Raw genomic sequence first — 15,141 nt, 5'->3', positions numbered from 1 at the left:
AGCTGTTTCAACACAATTTATTAATGGCTACCTAGTTCCAAAAGCAAAATGTGTTTTTGTATATCTTTTTTTTTTTTTACATAATAACCTATTGCTCTTATAACTGGTAGATGTTGATTCAGAGGAAGTTGGTTTCCGGTCCAATTTTTGACATAAGCCGTGTCCTTCCGTTACCAGCACTTTTAAGTGTGGTAAAAACTGGTCATGACAAGTAAGTGAGCTTGACCACATTAAACATACTGCCTCAGCCATTACTAAGTGTCTACTTGTGAAGTTAGACATGGTGAGTTTTCACTCTGTGCTTCCTTATTTTGATTTTTATTTTATCCATAAGACCTGGCCCTTTAAGGATAATTTTAGCCCTTCACAAATATATTTTAACAGGCATCCAGTGGAAACTGATCCACACTCTAGGCAGATTCAGTATCGTACTGTGTGAGAGAGACAAGCATTCCTAGAAAGATTGCACATTAATATAAATGGCCTCTTGGTAACCTCTGCATTAAGAAAAAGATACTTTTAGAGGAAAAAGTCGGAAGACTTAAAATACCATACATATCTAGCTCTCTGGTACTTTTTTTTTAAGTAAACCATTATAATTCAAGATTATAAAAAGATTCCTTCAAGAGGGCTGACTTTGAACAGAGCAGGAATTATTTGTGTTTTGAACATGAGAAGTCACATAATAACCAAGAAACTCTGAACTCTTGACAGTAACTTCTAATAGGTAACTTTGGGCCAAAGTAGACATCAGGTCTGCAGGTAATGGATGTTGGTGTCCGTATTAAAAGTCACCTGTACAAGACTCGGATAGGACCTGAATCTAGTTCAGAGCAGGAAGGTCCTCTGCAAGTGCTGGATAATATAAGTGGCTACACGTATACTGTGTCATCTGGTCAGCAAAGGAGTTTGGCTTCTTACTCTTCTGTTTTCTTACAAATGGCTTTTGTATGTAATAGAGGGTTTTTCACCCATGAAGTTAGTGAATGAGCAAAGGCTTTCTTAAATTTGGTATTCACTAAGTTTAGAGTGTCAGAGAAATAAACAGTTCTATTTACTGTGCAGTGCATGGGCTATTCAGGACTGGATGTTCGGCCGGAGGATGCTTTATCATTGTGTTATCAGACTGGTTATAGTTCTGCATTACAATTCTCCTGGACTTCTAGGTATGAAGTTGATTTAGCTTTATAATTGTAAATTTAGTTTCTGTCCTTCAGTTAATGCCACAGTAGTTAGTAGTATTTGTAACAGGTTTTTTTTTTTTTTGGCATAAAAGTTTTGCTTAAACTAAGGCGTATGTATTCAGTTAGGAATCCTCCCTATTCCTATTGCTAAATAAAGCAGGTGTATATAAAATCTCCCTACAGATAGCCCATACAGGAAACTTCAGAATCATCTGAGATACTTTCCCCCTGTAATTGGAGGAGTAGGAAGGCTTCAAGGCCCCTCACTTCTCATGGGTAGGCTACAGGGAACAGGCCGTCAGCCTCTTTCCTGCTGATACCTGCTGCTTGACACGGAGAAGTTCTGTACAGAAAGCAGGAGCATCCTTCATGAGGTGGTACTTGGGGCAGACACTGAGCGCGCTGTATTCATCTTTGGTATCCACCTCTCTAAAATAGACCACCATGTATTTGTGAAGGGGAGTCTGGCTTCTCAGATCGCTACAGAAGAGGTTGAAGGCCAGGGGGAACAGGTCTTGGGAATTCTCATGGGGGCTGCCCTCACTCCTGCCACAGGTGCCATCACACCTGGGGTTGATGTCATTGGAAAGAAGGAAGATGACTTTATCCACAGCTTTCTTCTGAGTGGTAAGCCATTGCACTGGACCCATCTCAGCTATTTTCTTTTTCTGCCACTTTTCAAGGATAACCTCACTTCTGCAGTGGTTTTGAAGAAATTCAGTGAAGTAACAAACTGTGTGACGGAAACAAATTTCAGAAGGGTAGACCACAAGAACCTTAATGGGGGGCAGGAGCGTGGTAGTAGGGAAGGAAGTCTTCCTGGTCCTTTCTGTGGGGAGAGAAAGCATTTGTTGTCTGTGAACAGCAAACAGCAGGTTTTCACTCTGGTCTGAACCACCATTAATAAATGTTCCCTTGCTAGGGAGTGTTGGCTGAGCACGAGGGACGTTGCTGCCAGAAAGGAAACTGTCCCCGATGTTCGTTTTAAACGTATCACCTGAAACACACTGATGTTTAATCCTTAAAGATGCTTTAAGAGATGTATTTTCCAAGTTCTTACCACTAAATAGGTCCTCTTCAGCCATATCTTTTCAAGTAAATTCATAGAGGCGGTTTAGGTTCTTGAGGTACTTTTTTAGGTGGGTGGTTGTAATTGTACTATTCTCAGTGTCCTGTACAAACAGGACCACCTGACCTTTCCTTCACATCACGTTTTGAGTTGGGTCAACTCAGTAATTGGACCATCTTCTATCTGCAGGTGGTAAAATTTCTTTGTAGTTGCGTAAGGTTAACTGGTACCCCATTTCAGCTGGAACTGCTCCACAACAGAAACTACATACGAAAGTACTGGAACAAATAACAGGCCAAACCATATCCCCCCAAACTGAAGTATTCCCAAGGTCAGAGTTCCACATGGCTTTCTTACTGAGGTTCTGAGATTAATTGTGTACTGTCCACAACATCACAAGTGACGGAGAAGAGGAGAAGCAGAGGTTTTCAGTGTATCTGTCTACTCTGATTACTGCATTCAAATCCTTGATGCTTTAGAGTTGGCAAGGTCCCTAGGGTATATGAATTCAAGTGAGTGTTGTTCTTACGCCATGGAAGATTTATTTTTAAAAAGTAGGAACTAGCTTAGAGTACCTGTTAGAGGCAAAACGCAATTCATTATTAGCTGTCTTTTGCCCACTGCAGTCCTTGTAGATGCCTCGGTAAAAATGACACCGGTGGTAGTCACCAGATTGGGAGGTCCCCATCCCTGCTTTGCCTTGGCAGATGTGGCCCAGTCATTGTTACCAGTATTTTTGGAGAGCTCTACGGCACTACATCAGTGCTACCTGACTTTTGTCCTAACACCAAAATGTGACTGCCTCTAGAGGATTCGTCTTAAAAAAAAAAAAAAAACAAAAAACCTCGAAGTGTTTTTTCCTCATTCGGGTGTCTTTCAAGAACGGAATTCTCACACTTACCGTGCCTCCACATTAGATAGATCCCAATGGCCAGCACCCATGTGGCCACCAGCAGAGCTGAGAGGAGAAGAGGAAGCCAGCCACCCAGCATGCCTCTGCCTGGAGAAAACAAAGTTTATTTGCCTTCAGCAACACAAAACCAAATGTACCTCCTATTTGGAAGCCAAGATTTTCACTCTGTACTTTGTAGAAGTTTAGGTTCCTATAAAACCTAGGGGCAGTATACCTCTAGGGGATCTGCAGATGGGTGCAATTTTCCACAGAGTGTGCAGGCCATTATCATTAGATGCTCAAAGGGGATATGGGACCCAGGAGGTTAAGAAAGTTCCCCCCAAATCACTTTGGCTTCTTACTGCACATACGTGCAGGCATTTTCACCATGGTAACCAGAGTTGACGGTCAGGGTTTTTTTTTGTTCTTTGATGAACTGATGTTATTGTGGGCATGATTACTTAATACATAGTACACGCAGATGCCATTTTTAAAGGCTGTTTTGTTAGACTGACAAATATGGGGGGTAGTGCTGCCCCCCACAGGCCATGTCGGTCAGGTAAGCTCAGGAACCCATAGGCACTGTGCCCACACAGAAGTCAGGATTGCCCGGCACCTGGGTTCTCAGTTTGTTCTGCTGAGTTTCTAAGAATAACACTTTCTAACTTTTGACTCCACCCCAGGCTAGTCCTGGGAACATTTTATTTGTCTGCAACAAGAGAACTGACATCTCTAATGCAGAGAGACAATTTTCCCCAAACAAGTTGCTCTCAGGCATAAGTGAGGCGTGTCTTTTGGGGCTCATAGTTCTAATTTGTTATCCAAATGTTGGCTGTGTGACCACACCAAACTACAGTCACAGTTCGGCCAGGGCCATGGAGACTGGTCAGAAAACCAGAGTGCCATGAAATGCCCCTTCCCGTCCGTACTTGGTCCCCTAAGGCCCCTGACTTTCTGGCCCATCCCTGTGGCACCCTGCACATCCATTTTTGCACTGTTTATTACCCCCCTTCTTGTGTGTATCCTGTTTCATAAAGGATCCTGCCGTGAATTCATACATAGAACCTTTGTCTTCAGTCTGGCGCGGCTTTGCCCTCTGCCCCTGCACCCCGGCCCCATGTGCACAGCAGGGACCCCCTTACCCTCCCGTGGGACAGGTGCGCCCCCCAGCACACAGCGAATGGGGCGGCACTGGTGGGGACCCTCGGGCCCTGAACCTCTCTGATGACCGTGCGGAAATGGCTGGGCACTTACGACTGTCCAGGGGGAAGGACATGCCCGATTGTGGGCAAAGCACAACTGTTCCTTTGCGTCGGATGCAGTCATTGCCACAAGTATGGAAATACGGAGTCAGCTGAGGGAAAAACAAGAGGCTCAGGAAGTTCCCATCATGCTTCAGAGCAAAACCTCAACACAATGCCTACGTTCACCAAAACCCTTTCCCTTTGGGTTGAACCGCACCCCCACCCCAGCATGGTAATAGGACATTTTTTTCCCTTGGGCACACTTCCATAACAAAGCCCTAAAATCCAAACCAGTGACCCAAGACCGAACACCATCTGACTCCTGAATTGTGAACCTAAACTTTGTACGTGTTGCTAACGTGTTGGTTTCCTTATCTAAAAGGGTTAGGTCACCTCCTAATACATATACAAATATTTCCTCTAAAAAAAACCCAGAGCAGTAGAGCTCCTATTGACAGACACATCCCCGGAGACTAGGAAAATCTGGTTCCCTGGAAAAGGGATGCCATCATAATATGCTGACAGGTATCTGCTCCCTCTGAGTACTGCCTTTATGTTCCAGGGGATGAGAAACAAAAGCTACTTAGACCTTGGGCATGGCTGTGTCCCACTATGACCCTCGATGTCCCCACATCATAAACTCGGAGCTGAAAGAGACCCGAGAGCATCTACTGGTCCAACTTCCTGCTTCCCAGCGGAGTCAAAGGAGGCGGCTGCCCTTCAAAGTTCATACATTGACCTCCACCCAAACCTTCTGATTTCCAATCCTTTGTTGCTTCATTTTGCAGTTGGGAAAATTAAATGGTACTCCCGTCTCAGGATTACTCTGAGGCTCTGTGACTAAAAACGGCAAGTCAACAGCCACGAATAAGAGCAGAGGGAATTGTGACCCTGAGGTCGGCTCTGGCCCTCGCCTCTGTAGTCCCCAAGGCAGGGATGCCCCGCAGACGTCCCTGAGGGCCAGGCAGGAGTATGCTGCTGGAGGGAGAGAGAGAGGGAGGGACCTCATGGAAGCAGCTGGAAGGACCAGTGCGCCACAGCCCATCTCTGCATGCCCGGCCCTCCCCAAACATCTCATTAAGCCTTACCTGGACCACAGCACCTTCACTTTCCCCCGTAACGGGGATCACCACTGAAGCTCGACTTGGGGGGTTGTTCTGGTGCAGGTTACGTGAGACAAAAATCAAGACACGTGAGCCAGACAAGTGAGGCCAACAACAAACACAGCCAGGGAGGGAACTGCTCTTCCCAAACTGACTCTCAATTCACTAGACTGTGAACAACCATTCATTTCCTACTTCTGAAATGTCTACTTTTGGTTGGTTTTAGGTTCTCGGGGACATTTCCAGGGATGTTCCCAGGGACTTGTTTCTCTCTGTTGAAAGCATCGAAAGAGCCCAGCACATTTGGACAACGGACAGTCCTGTCTGTGCTCTGTTAACATTGAAAGCCTGTCCAGGGCATCCTAGAGCTTCTACATTTTTCGTCAACAAGGTGAGGAAGGCTGGAGGTTGAGGATGGCACGGGAGAGGGGGGTTGTGTTAGGAAACGAAGGGATGAAGTACCTCCAGCACGTTAGAAAACCCAATTACGATGTTACTTCGGATGAGAGCCATGTATTTGTTTCCAAGGGGGCTGGTTGTAAAATTCACTTCTACTGCTGTCTTGTTCTTCTCACAAGCAGTGATGTTTGGATCCCACAGACTTCCTGAGTCAAGAGAGAATCACATGGATGGCGTTGCAAACTGTCACTCATTTAAGTCCCCCAGAGGGCTTGACAAAAACAAATCTAAGTTCTCAGGCAGTCGTGCATCCAAGAGATACGGGCTCTACTGCATAGTGTACTTTTTATTAATCACTGCTCCCAGAACCTCAAAGTACCTGCTGCCCAAGAAAGTTTAGGGGCCCCATGTCACTGCTTTGCATAATATAGCTTCCCTGGGCTGGGGGTGATGGGAGGCGCAGGTCAGGTTCTACTACTCCTATTCTCAACGTCCATTCCGAGTTACGGGTAGGGTCAGCATTTTCTCCTTTCCAGGATGGGGAGGAGGAACCATGGGCCACAGGACATGTCCAAGATTATAGAGCAAGTGAATTCAGCATCAGGACTACAGCTACCAGAACATTCTGGGTTCTGGGAGCTTCATCCATCAGATCCATCCATCCATTCTGCTGGCTTTACTGAATGGGAAGAAATAACGAAATGCCTCATCGCTTAGCAGATACTCGGACAGGACTACCCTGTGGGAAAAAGTCAGTTGATTGTTGTGACTTGCAAATCAGCACCAGGTTAATTTCCAGGAACATGAGAGATGACAGTGTGCATTGTTTCCCCTACCTGGGAGAGCACTTCAGGGCCGAGCTCAGAACTATCTTTAGGAGTGGGGGTCTAGGACTGATTGCAGGCCCACAGAGCTCCTCATACTCACCGTGCCCTCCAAAGTCCAGATCTCTCTTGGTGGGGGGCAAGAGAGGAAGCAGAAAGCTCCAAGTCTGCCTTCCGCCAAGGAGACTGCATGCAGCTCAGTCTGACAGGGTGCACAGGGATGCTTTGTGGGGTCAGGGTACCCCTAAAAGACAGGGACTGGTCCCCTCTTATACCACTAGCCTCATTAGCGTCCTAAGACTCTACTACCCAGAAATTTACACACGCCCTTGTAAAATCCGTGGAAATTGGACACTTGGAACTGATTATCCTGAAGGGACTTATTTCAAAATTCAAAGGGTAGTGGCAGGTTCTAATAGTCTCTCGCCTGTGAGAGGGGAACCCCCGTGAAGACACAGGTTGAGAGTATGCTTCTAGGTCACGACTTGAGCTAACACTTGCACCTTGAATGTTTGCTAACCCAAACAGAAGGTTCACAGGGTCCCCGTGGCCAGAGGTCAGTGGTACTGCTGTCTGAGCAGGTGGAAGGACTTACAGATTTCCCTCCAGTCAGGAGGGCCTTCCATCAGGATGGACCACCATAGGTGCAGTTAGGCCGGAAAGGATCATTTCACCAAGGCGGTGGGTGTTTTTCTGTGCCTGCTCCTCACTACCTAAAGCTACTCAGAGTCGGCCTTTCTCTGGACAGGCTGCTTGATTCAGCAGGCACAGGGCCAGCTGGGGGTCAGCCCACTGCGCATCTCTAAGCCTCGGTTTCTTCGTGGAAGATGGACTGAGCTGGGTGGGCTCCAGTTTCTTCTAATAACAAAAGCGAATGCTATATTTACTTACCTGCCTCGATGCACTTTTTTGTGTGTTTCATTATGTGGTTTAGGCAGCCTGAAGATTTGAACGAAAGTTTTTACGTTTTAGAAAACGGTATCTCTGCTCCACTCCCTTGCCAACAAGTACACACAACACAGGGTTACCACAATTGTAACAAATTGCCAGAACATTCAAGATGTGAGGTAAGATAGCGAATTTAAATGGGACGCTAACATTTGACTATTAAACAGATTACCCACGAAGTGATAGCCAGAGTCTGATTTAAATACAATCTTTATCAGAATAGTAACTGTGATCCCCAGAAGACTCAAACCTTTGAAAATGAGGTTTGATAATATATGTAAATACTGCCCCTCCCAGGAGGTGGAGCTTAACTCACCCCCCCCCACACACACACCCCTACCCCAGAGTGGGGCAGATTTAGTCACTTGTCTTCAAAAACTAGAGTAGAGAAATGGACAGTCGGTAGATCTGCCATGGAGATGACTGGCGGATACCAGTGATGTCGTGTGGTTGTCACCCACCCCTGCTAGGAGGCAATGAAAAGGACACCCCACCTCTGCAGTATCTCTCCAAAAACCCACATCCCCAGGCTAATCACGAGGCAAACATCAGACAGACCCAGACTAGGGGACATTTTGCAGGATGCCTGGCCAGCCTTCCAGATTGTAAAGGTCACTAGGACTAAAGAAAGACTCGAAGCCTGTCACAGACCAGAGGAGACAGGAGACACGAGGACTAAATGTGACCGGAACAGAAAGCAGGCATTCATGGAAAAGCAGGTGACATCCCAATAAAGTCTGGAGTTTCATTAATAGAAATGTACCGATGTTGGTTTCTTAGTTTTGACAAATGCAACCATGGTAACGTAACAGGTTAAAGATGGGGGATCCCGGGTGAGGAGCCCTACGGGAATTCTTTGGACATCTACACAACTCTTTGTATTATCCTGGCAAACTTATTCCAAAATAAAACATTTCCATTTTTTAAAATGAGGTTTTAGTCTCATCGAGAAAGCTGGAACACCCTGGACCGCAAACTCAAAGAACACCAGGGAATCGGAAATTGCCCCATTTGTCTTGGATGCTTCGCCAGAGACAGAGGACGGGACTGGAGAACAGAAGAGATGACCGGCCTAGGTGAGGGTGGCATGGGGACCGCTGCAGCCAGGAACCATTCTGGACCCTCCACACGCGGCACATGATTCCGCCTCATGCTCACGACAGCCCTGTGTGTGACACTGCAGGTGTGATACTCGAGGGCTGGTTGTGGGCTGTGCAGTAGCGGAAATGACCCAGCGTTCAGCTCGGTGCCACCCTGCCTCTTGCTGACAGCCCAGGGGCCCACTGGAGGCCGAGACCCAGCCGCTCTTCCCAACACCACAGCCTGCTAGCCAAGTGGAACAGATGTTGTGCAGGAAACATTTTGTATCAAGGACAGAGTGGTGGAAGTCACTGACCAAGAAGGACCTGAGTGGGAATGTCAGCTTCTCTTGGGCTGTGTGTGTAACCCAGGGCAAGTCACTTAAGCTCTCCATGTCTTCATCTAAGCAACGGGGCTCTCCCAACCTCAGGGCTGTTGGAATCTTTGGCGAGAGGATGCGTGTTAGGCGCTCAGCACCGGGTCCGACACAGGAATGGGCTGTCCCCTACGTTTGATCTGACTTACTCCTCTCCCCCACTCTGTGAGGGAGACATAGTTACTGCGTGTTACAGATGAGGAAACCAGACTTGGCGGGGCCAGATGCTTTGTCCAGAGTACCCCAGCCTCTCTGCACCAAACCACACAACCCGCGGCAAGCATCCCAGCCAGCCAGAGGAGTGAGGGAGTTTACCTGGTGAGGTGAAGTTCACAGACATGGAGGGGGGGTCTTCATTCATATTGGCATTGGGGATATTGTGGGCCCCGATGAAGTATAGTGTGTTTGGCTCTACAGGAAAGCCTGTGTAGGAAAACGTCCACTGAAAGGCAAAGCAAAGAACCGCTGAATTTCCAAAACACTGCAATGCAGACACATGGCACCTTTGTGCACTGCCCTCTTATTTATAATTGCCTTCCTTAATCTACTGCTGAAACTGAGGTCTCTAGCCAATGTCTGCTAAGGGAACGTAGCCCACACAATTTGCCATTAAGCCACAGAATCAGAGAAGTGTAAGCTTTTAGAGCCAGGATAGAATTTAAGTTCAGCTCCCCTCACTTTGCTGATGGGGAAACTGAGGCCCAGAGACGCTGACTTGCCCCAGGCACAAAGGCCAGCAGTGGCCAGGCCTCCTGCTTCAGGCTCCAAGCTGTAGCCGCTCGGCGGCCTGGGTGTCCAGCACGTCACCACTCCCCCCAAGCGAAGGGGCTGGCTCTAAGGACAGTTAGCCAGGGGCCTCAGCGTGCTCACTCTGCTGCCAGATGGTCTGGTCTGAGTCTGGAAGGCTTCCGTGTAATTGCACCTCACGCAGCTGTAGGACTGGAGGTTGCTCTTGCCTGTCACGCAGATCTTGGTGGCCTTCAGCAAGCGAATGCTGGCTGCAGAGACAGGCAAGGGGACAGCCGTTTATTTAGCACCTACTACATGACCAGCTTGATGCTAGAGCGCTTACACGACTCACCTCAGTTCATGTTCACAACAGTCCCAGGAGGTAGGCACCCTGGTCCCCTGGGTACAGAGGAGGCGAGTGAGGCTTGGGGGCTTTCAGGGGGCTCTGCCCAAGCTTACAAAGCTCCTCAGCAGCAGATATGGATTTAACCCAAAGCCCAAGCTCTTTTCTCCTCACAGGGAAGCCTCAATTTCACAGGATCCTACAAAGGGATCCTACTCTGGCTCTGCACTATTTAAGGGGAACAGGCCTCCCAGAGTGTCATCCCCAAACCATGCCAGTTCTGACCACCCCTTCTCTCCCCTATTCCCTGCCTCTCTAAGGCTTACATTCCTTCAAGGCCCAGTCCCCCTAGCACGACAGCTAACCAATGCCTCACTCTGCGAGGCATGGGGCCACTGCCTTACTGCCCCACCCAATTCCAGTGCTCTCCTGAGGGCCCTCTCCTGCTCCCCCCTGCCTCCATCCCACTAAGATGGAGCCCGGCTCCTTCCCGGATGCCCTGGACACGGATCCTGTGCCCCTGTGGCTGAGCATGCCTCCCCTAGCCCCCAAGAACCCTCCTGCGTGGCAAACTGTAGCTGCCTCACCTCTCTGCGCCAGGCCCTCCCAGATTCCTGACTTGGTGGAATTTAACAGAATTGAGCCGGTGGAAAGCAGAGTCATGGGCTTTAGGCCCCCAGGATTGGTTCATGGAAAGGACTCACAAGCTGCCGTGGGGAGATGCCAGGACCTTCATGGTGCCATGTGGGAAAGGGAAAAGTAATGTACCTGAGTCAGCACTTGCCCTAAACTTGGAGAGGGGGATCATCTCAATACTTACTCTGTTTTCTTCCATGAAATCTAAGAACATACAGACGAGTACACAGATCGTAAGTAGAGCACGTGATGAGTTGTCACACTCGTGTAGCCAGTCCCCAGGCCGCGAAACAGCCTAGGAGTGCCCTTCATGCTTCCTGTCAGTCACTCCTGAGCCAAGAGTTACCACTGCCCTGACTTGTAACCACTCAGGTTTGTGTTCGGATGTGAGTGTGGACTCCTGAATCTGGCTTCTTCGGTTTGTGAGGTTCATCCACACTGGGTTTAGTTACAGATCATTCATGCTCATCGCTGCACTGGATTGGATTTGCGATTCTACTGTCATCAGGAATTTGATGCATTCCGGTTTTGGGCTGTTATGAATAACAGTACTAGGAATAATCTAGTACAGCGGTCCCCCCTTATCTGCAGGGGATATGTTCCAAGACCCCCAGTGGATGCCTGAAACCATGGATAGTACTGAACTTTATATATCCTATGTGTTTTCCTATTCATACGTACCTCCGATAAAGTGGATAAATCAAGCGCAGCAAGAGATGAACAATAATAGAACAATTATAATAATAGACTGTAATAAAAGTTATGTGAATGTGGTCTCTCTGAAACTGTCTTACTGTACTGTGCTCACCCTTCTACGTGAGGAGGTGAAGTGAGGTGAACGACGGGAGGCGCGGTGATAGAGCGTTAGGCTCCTGCTGACCTGCGGAAGGTATGTCAGAAGAAGGGTCACCTGCTTCCAGAGTGCAGTTGCCTGCAGGTAACTGAAACCATGGAAAGCAAAGCCACAGATAGGGAGGGACCACGGTATGAGGCTTTTGGTGCACTTTTGTATATATTGTTGGGTTTATGCCAGGGGTGCAGTTAATGGGCCAGTCTGCACTTTTCTGCTTTAGTAGACACTTCAGGCTTTATTGCTTGATTCAAACTTACCATCTGCCCGGAGTCTCCAGCTGACATTCATCAAAATGGAATAATCCTCCATGGCAACATTGCTTTTAACAGGTTCCACTTGGAGGTCCCTCAAGTCTCCTGGGGTCAGAGTGTGTTGGACCATCCACTCTGGAGACGGTCCTGGGAAGAAACAAAACTACCTAGGACACTCTCCTCCTGGCCCAGTCCAATGCCATTTCCTCTCAGTGGCCCACCCTGACCAGTCCTTCATTCACAATTCATCTCTTCTTCCTGCTAAGGCAGGCCAGGCCAGACATTTCTTAGTGCTGGCTGCTTTATGGCCGAGGAGATGCTCAGCCTCCTGGCCCCAACCCACAGGACCCTCGGGCCCACCCCCACATGCCTGTCCCTGTGTATCTGACATGCTCATTAGGTCAGTCCTGCCTTCCTCACCCTTCAGCCTGCACTCCAGCCAGCTGGCCCACACAACTGCCCCTCCTACCTCCTAATCCTTGCCGGCACCATCTCTCCTCCAGCTCATCCTTTCCATCCACATTTCTTGGGCAGAAGCCTACCCATTCTTGAAATGCTACTATCTCGAACACTCCTTCTTCTCTAAAACATTTGTGTCCCGTTCTCAACTGTAAGTGACCTCCCTACCACAGCACTTGGTCTCTGAGAAGTGTCAGGCTTCACTTCCCACCCTGAAGGGTCATTCCTGTCCTGCCTGTGCCCCTCTTACTGGCCAGGAACCCATCTGAAACCTGGGAGCTCTGCCTCACCAGGTGACAGACGCTTCATCCACAGCAGCTAACAAAGCAATGTTTCACCCTGTACCTTGTCTCCAATGACCCACTGCCTGGACTTGGGCCCCCCAAAAGTCCAGCTGTTCTGCCAGCCCCAAATACCCATTCCCTAGCACACCTACCGGGTTCAGAGCCACACTGAATCGTCTGCAAGAGAGAGAGAAACAAAGTGTCATGTTGAATGCTAGCAAACCCTAAGCCTTCATTTGCCAAATTAGACAAAACACCATCTTTTTCTTTCTTTCTTTCTTTTTTTTTTAGATTTTATTTATTTGACAGAGAGAGCACAAGCATGGGGAGTGGCAGACAGAGGGAGAAGCAGGCTCCCCGCTGAGCAAGGAGCCCGATGTGGGACTCGATCCCAGGACCCTGGGATCATGACCTGAGCCAAAGGCAGATGCTCAACCAACTGAGCCACCCAGGCACCCCAAAACCATCTTTTTCTTAAAATGCATATATGAGTGGCAAACTTTTGGAGAAAAGCTGGGCTGATTCCACTTCAGTTTGGGGGAAACTAAGCTAGCCCATTGTAGGCTGTGATGGACCTGACATTAACTGTCATAGACTTGCTCTTCAAGCCTGCTCATCACCTCTCTGTGCCTTGCCCCCTTCCCTTGTTGTAAGCAGGGGTGACTCTGGACCATCATGAAGACCGCTTCACACTCTATCGTTCAACTGTGGATTCTCAGGACCATCCAGAGTATTTATTGATTCTCCCCAGGTTAGGGACTAAGCTGTGCTGAGAAGATCAACAGAAGAAAGCTATAAATGCAGTCCATGGTGCCTTCCCGGGGCCTTGAAAATAGTCCTCCTCTGATGCAAAAGGACTCACCAGAGCTGTAACTGGGATTTCATCGTGTCATCTTTTTAAAGGAGCTTTTAAAAAAATAGGTATGTATCATTAGTGTCCAAGAAAGGATAGTACTAAATCCCTTGGAGGTGATGGCTCATGTCTTTTTAAGAAAAAAAAAAATACTTAGTACTTTCATTTTGTAATACAATGCTGGACCTAAAATAGTTAACTTTCAGGCAGCACCAAGTTCCAGTGACAAGACCCTACAGGCCAAAAGGCCACCGCTCTGCAATCTGATCCCTCTCAGACTGAACATTTCCAAACATCTTGTAAGAAAGAAGGCAAGACTTTTGATGGTTTGAGTAATCTGGGTTTGTTAAGTCCCTCATCTTTGTCTTTTTACAGCTGAACTCCAAGTAATATCAGACATTTTTTCTTTAAACAAGCCACCATAGTAGGAGCTGAGTTCTTGTCAAAGGGCTGGTGAGACAAATTTCAGGAAGAAGCAAAGCAACAAGCATAATAGCTGGAGACATCAGGGCACATGAATGGGGTTTGTCTTCCCATAACCATCAACAAGTAACCACCATGTTTTATGCTCTATGCTATGCTAAGAGGGCAGAGACAGAGTTGCAAATGCTTTTTGAAAGATTTTTCTTCATTAGTGACCCAGGATTGAGATTCCTTCAATCCTTCAAGGCAATGGGGAAGAAAGGAAACCCGCCAGAGTCCAACAGATTCCAGCTCCAAGGTCATGGTACCCCAGCACAGGAGGAATCAACATGGCAAAAAAAGGCAAGCGGTAATGGAGATCCAGTTCTTGTGCCCAAAGTTGGGCAGACTTCAAGAATGCAAGCAATAACAATATTGAGCACCTACTATGTGCCACACTCCTTGCGGCTGCCTTGCAAGCCCTGTCCCTGTTCCTCACTAGACCCAACTGAGTTGGGTATGACTCTTCCCTTTATAGGTGAGGACACCGAGCCTCAGCATAAATGACTGAATCCAGAACACAGGCTGGCATTTGAGTCGGGGTCCGTCTGATTCCGACGACGCCCCTGACTCCAGCACCCTGAAGCCCCGGGGCGGCCTGGCCGAGACCCGTCGGGCGGCCCCCCAGAAGGTGCGGACGTGCCCCTTCCAGGCGGCCCTCTGGGAACGAGCGTGAGCTGGAGGCAAGGTGAGGGGGTGCGGACGCCGTCGGGGTCCGGGCTGCAGGGACGGGACGCAGGAAAGGGGCGCGGGCGGAGGCTTACCGACTCCGGGGACACTGCTCCCCAGCACAGCGTGGCCAGGCTCAGCAGCACTAGCGACATCGCGGAGCCCCAGGCCAGCCCTCCCCGCGCCCGCGCTCTTATCGCGGCGCCCCGGGCCACCCCTCGGGGGCCCCGCCTCCCACAGCGCCGCCCCCAGCCCCCGCCGCCCGGAGCCGAGGGCGGCCCCCTCCCTGGGTGGGGACCGTAGGAGCGCCCTGGCCTGCCGGGACTCGTCGGGATGGGCCGGGTCGCAGCGCCTCGGGGCACCTGGCGGGTGGAGCACGAGCGGGCGCAGCGCACCCCGGGCCCCGCGCACACGTGCGAGCAGTGAGCCAGGTGCGCGGCGGCACACGCGCCCTCGGGCCGGCCCGGCGCAGACCGGGTCCGA

General features: G+C 49.1%; 1 protein-coding gene across 2 annotated transcripts; it reads right to left on the bottom strand.

Annotated features, from left to right (window-relative positions):
• Positions 1-128: 128 nt before the first annotated feature.
• IL17RB (interleukin 17 receptor B) lies at positions 129-15,126 on the bottom strand. Of its 2 annotated transcripts, none has more exons than XM_025885257.2 (11): positions 14,754-15,126; positions 12,827-12,851; positions 11,938-12,078; positions 9,990-10,117; positions 9,435-9,561; positions 7,607-7,654; positions 5,955-6,097; positions 5,478-5,546; positions 4,400-4,499; positions 3,155-3,253; positions 129-2,013 (listed from the first exon to the last, which is right to left on the bottom strand). In XM_025885257.2, exons 1-11 carry the CDS (start codon positions 14,811-14,813, stop codon positions 1,466-1,468), a joined length of 1,488 nt encoding a protein of 495 aa, XP_025741042.1. In that variant the 5' UTR covers positions 14,814-15,126; the 3' UTR covers positions 129-1,465. The 2 variants fall into 2 exon arrangements, with proteins under 2 accessions (XP_025741042.1, XP_025741043.1); XM_025885258.2 differs by lacking the exon at positions 14,754-15,126 and adding an exon at positions 13,537-14,701.
• Positions 15,127-15,141: the final 15 nt, after the last annotated feature.

The sequence above is a fragment of the Callorhinus ursinus genome, unplaced genomic scaffold (genome assembly GCF_003265705.2).
Source record: "Callorhinus ursinus isolate GAN/ISIS: 27379988/994484 unplaced genomic scaffold, GSC_fseal_2.0 scaffold15, whole genome shotgun sequence".
Classification (NCBI taxonomy): Eukaryota; Metazoa; Chordata; class Mammalia; order Carnivora; family Otariidae; genus Callorhinus; species Callorhinus ursinus.
The sequence above is the reverse complement of the archived record's forward strand: the minus strand, read 5'-3'. Positions and strand labels throughout refer to the sequence as shown.

Coding starts and splice junctions, on each gene's coding strand:
- IL17RB (XM_025885257.2), bottom strand. CDS start 14,813: ATGTCGCTAGTGCTGCTGAGCCTGGCCACGCTGTGCTGGGGAGCAGTG. Junction 12,079..12,826: donor TCAGTGTGGCTCTGAACCCG/GTAGGTGTGCTA, acceptor GTTTCTTCCCAG/GACCGTCTCCAGAGTGGATG. Junction 5,547..5,954: donor GGTTTTCTAACGTGCTGGAG/GTACTTCATCCC, acceptor AACCTGCACCAG/AACAACCCCCCAAGTCGAGC.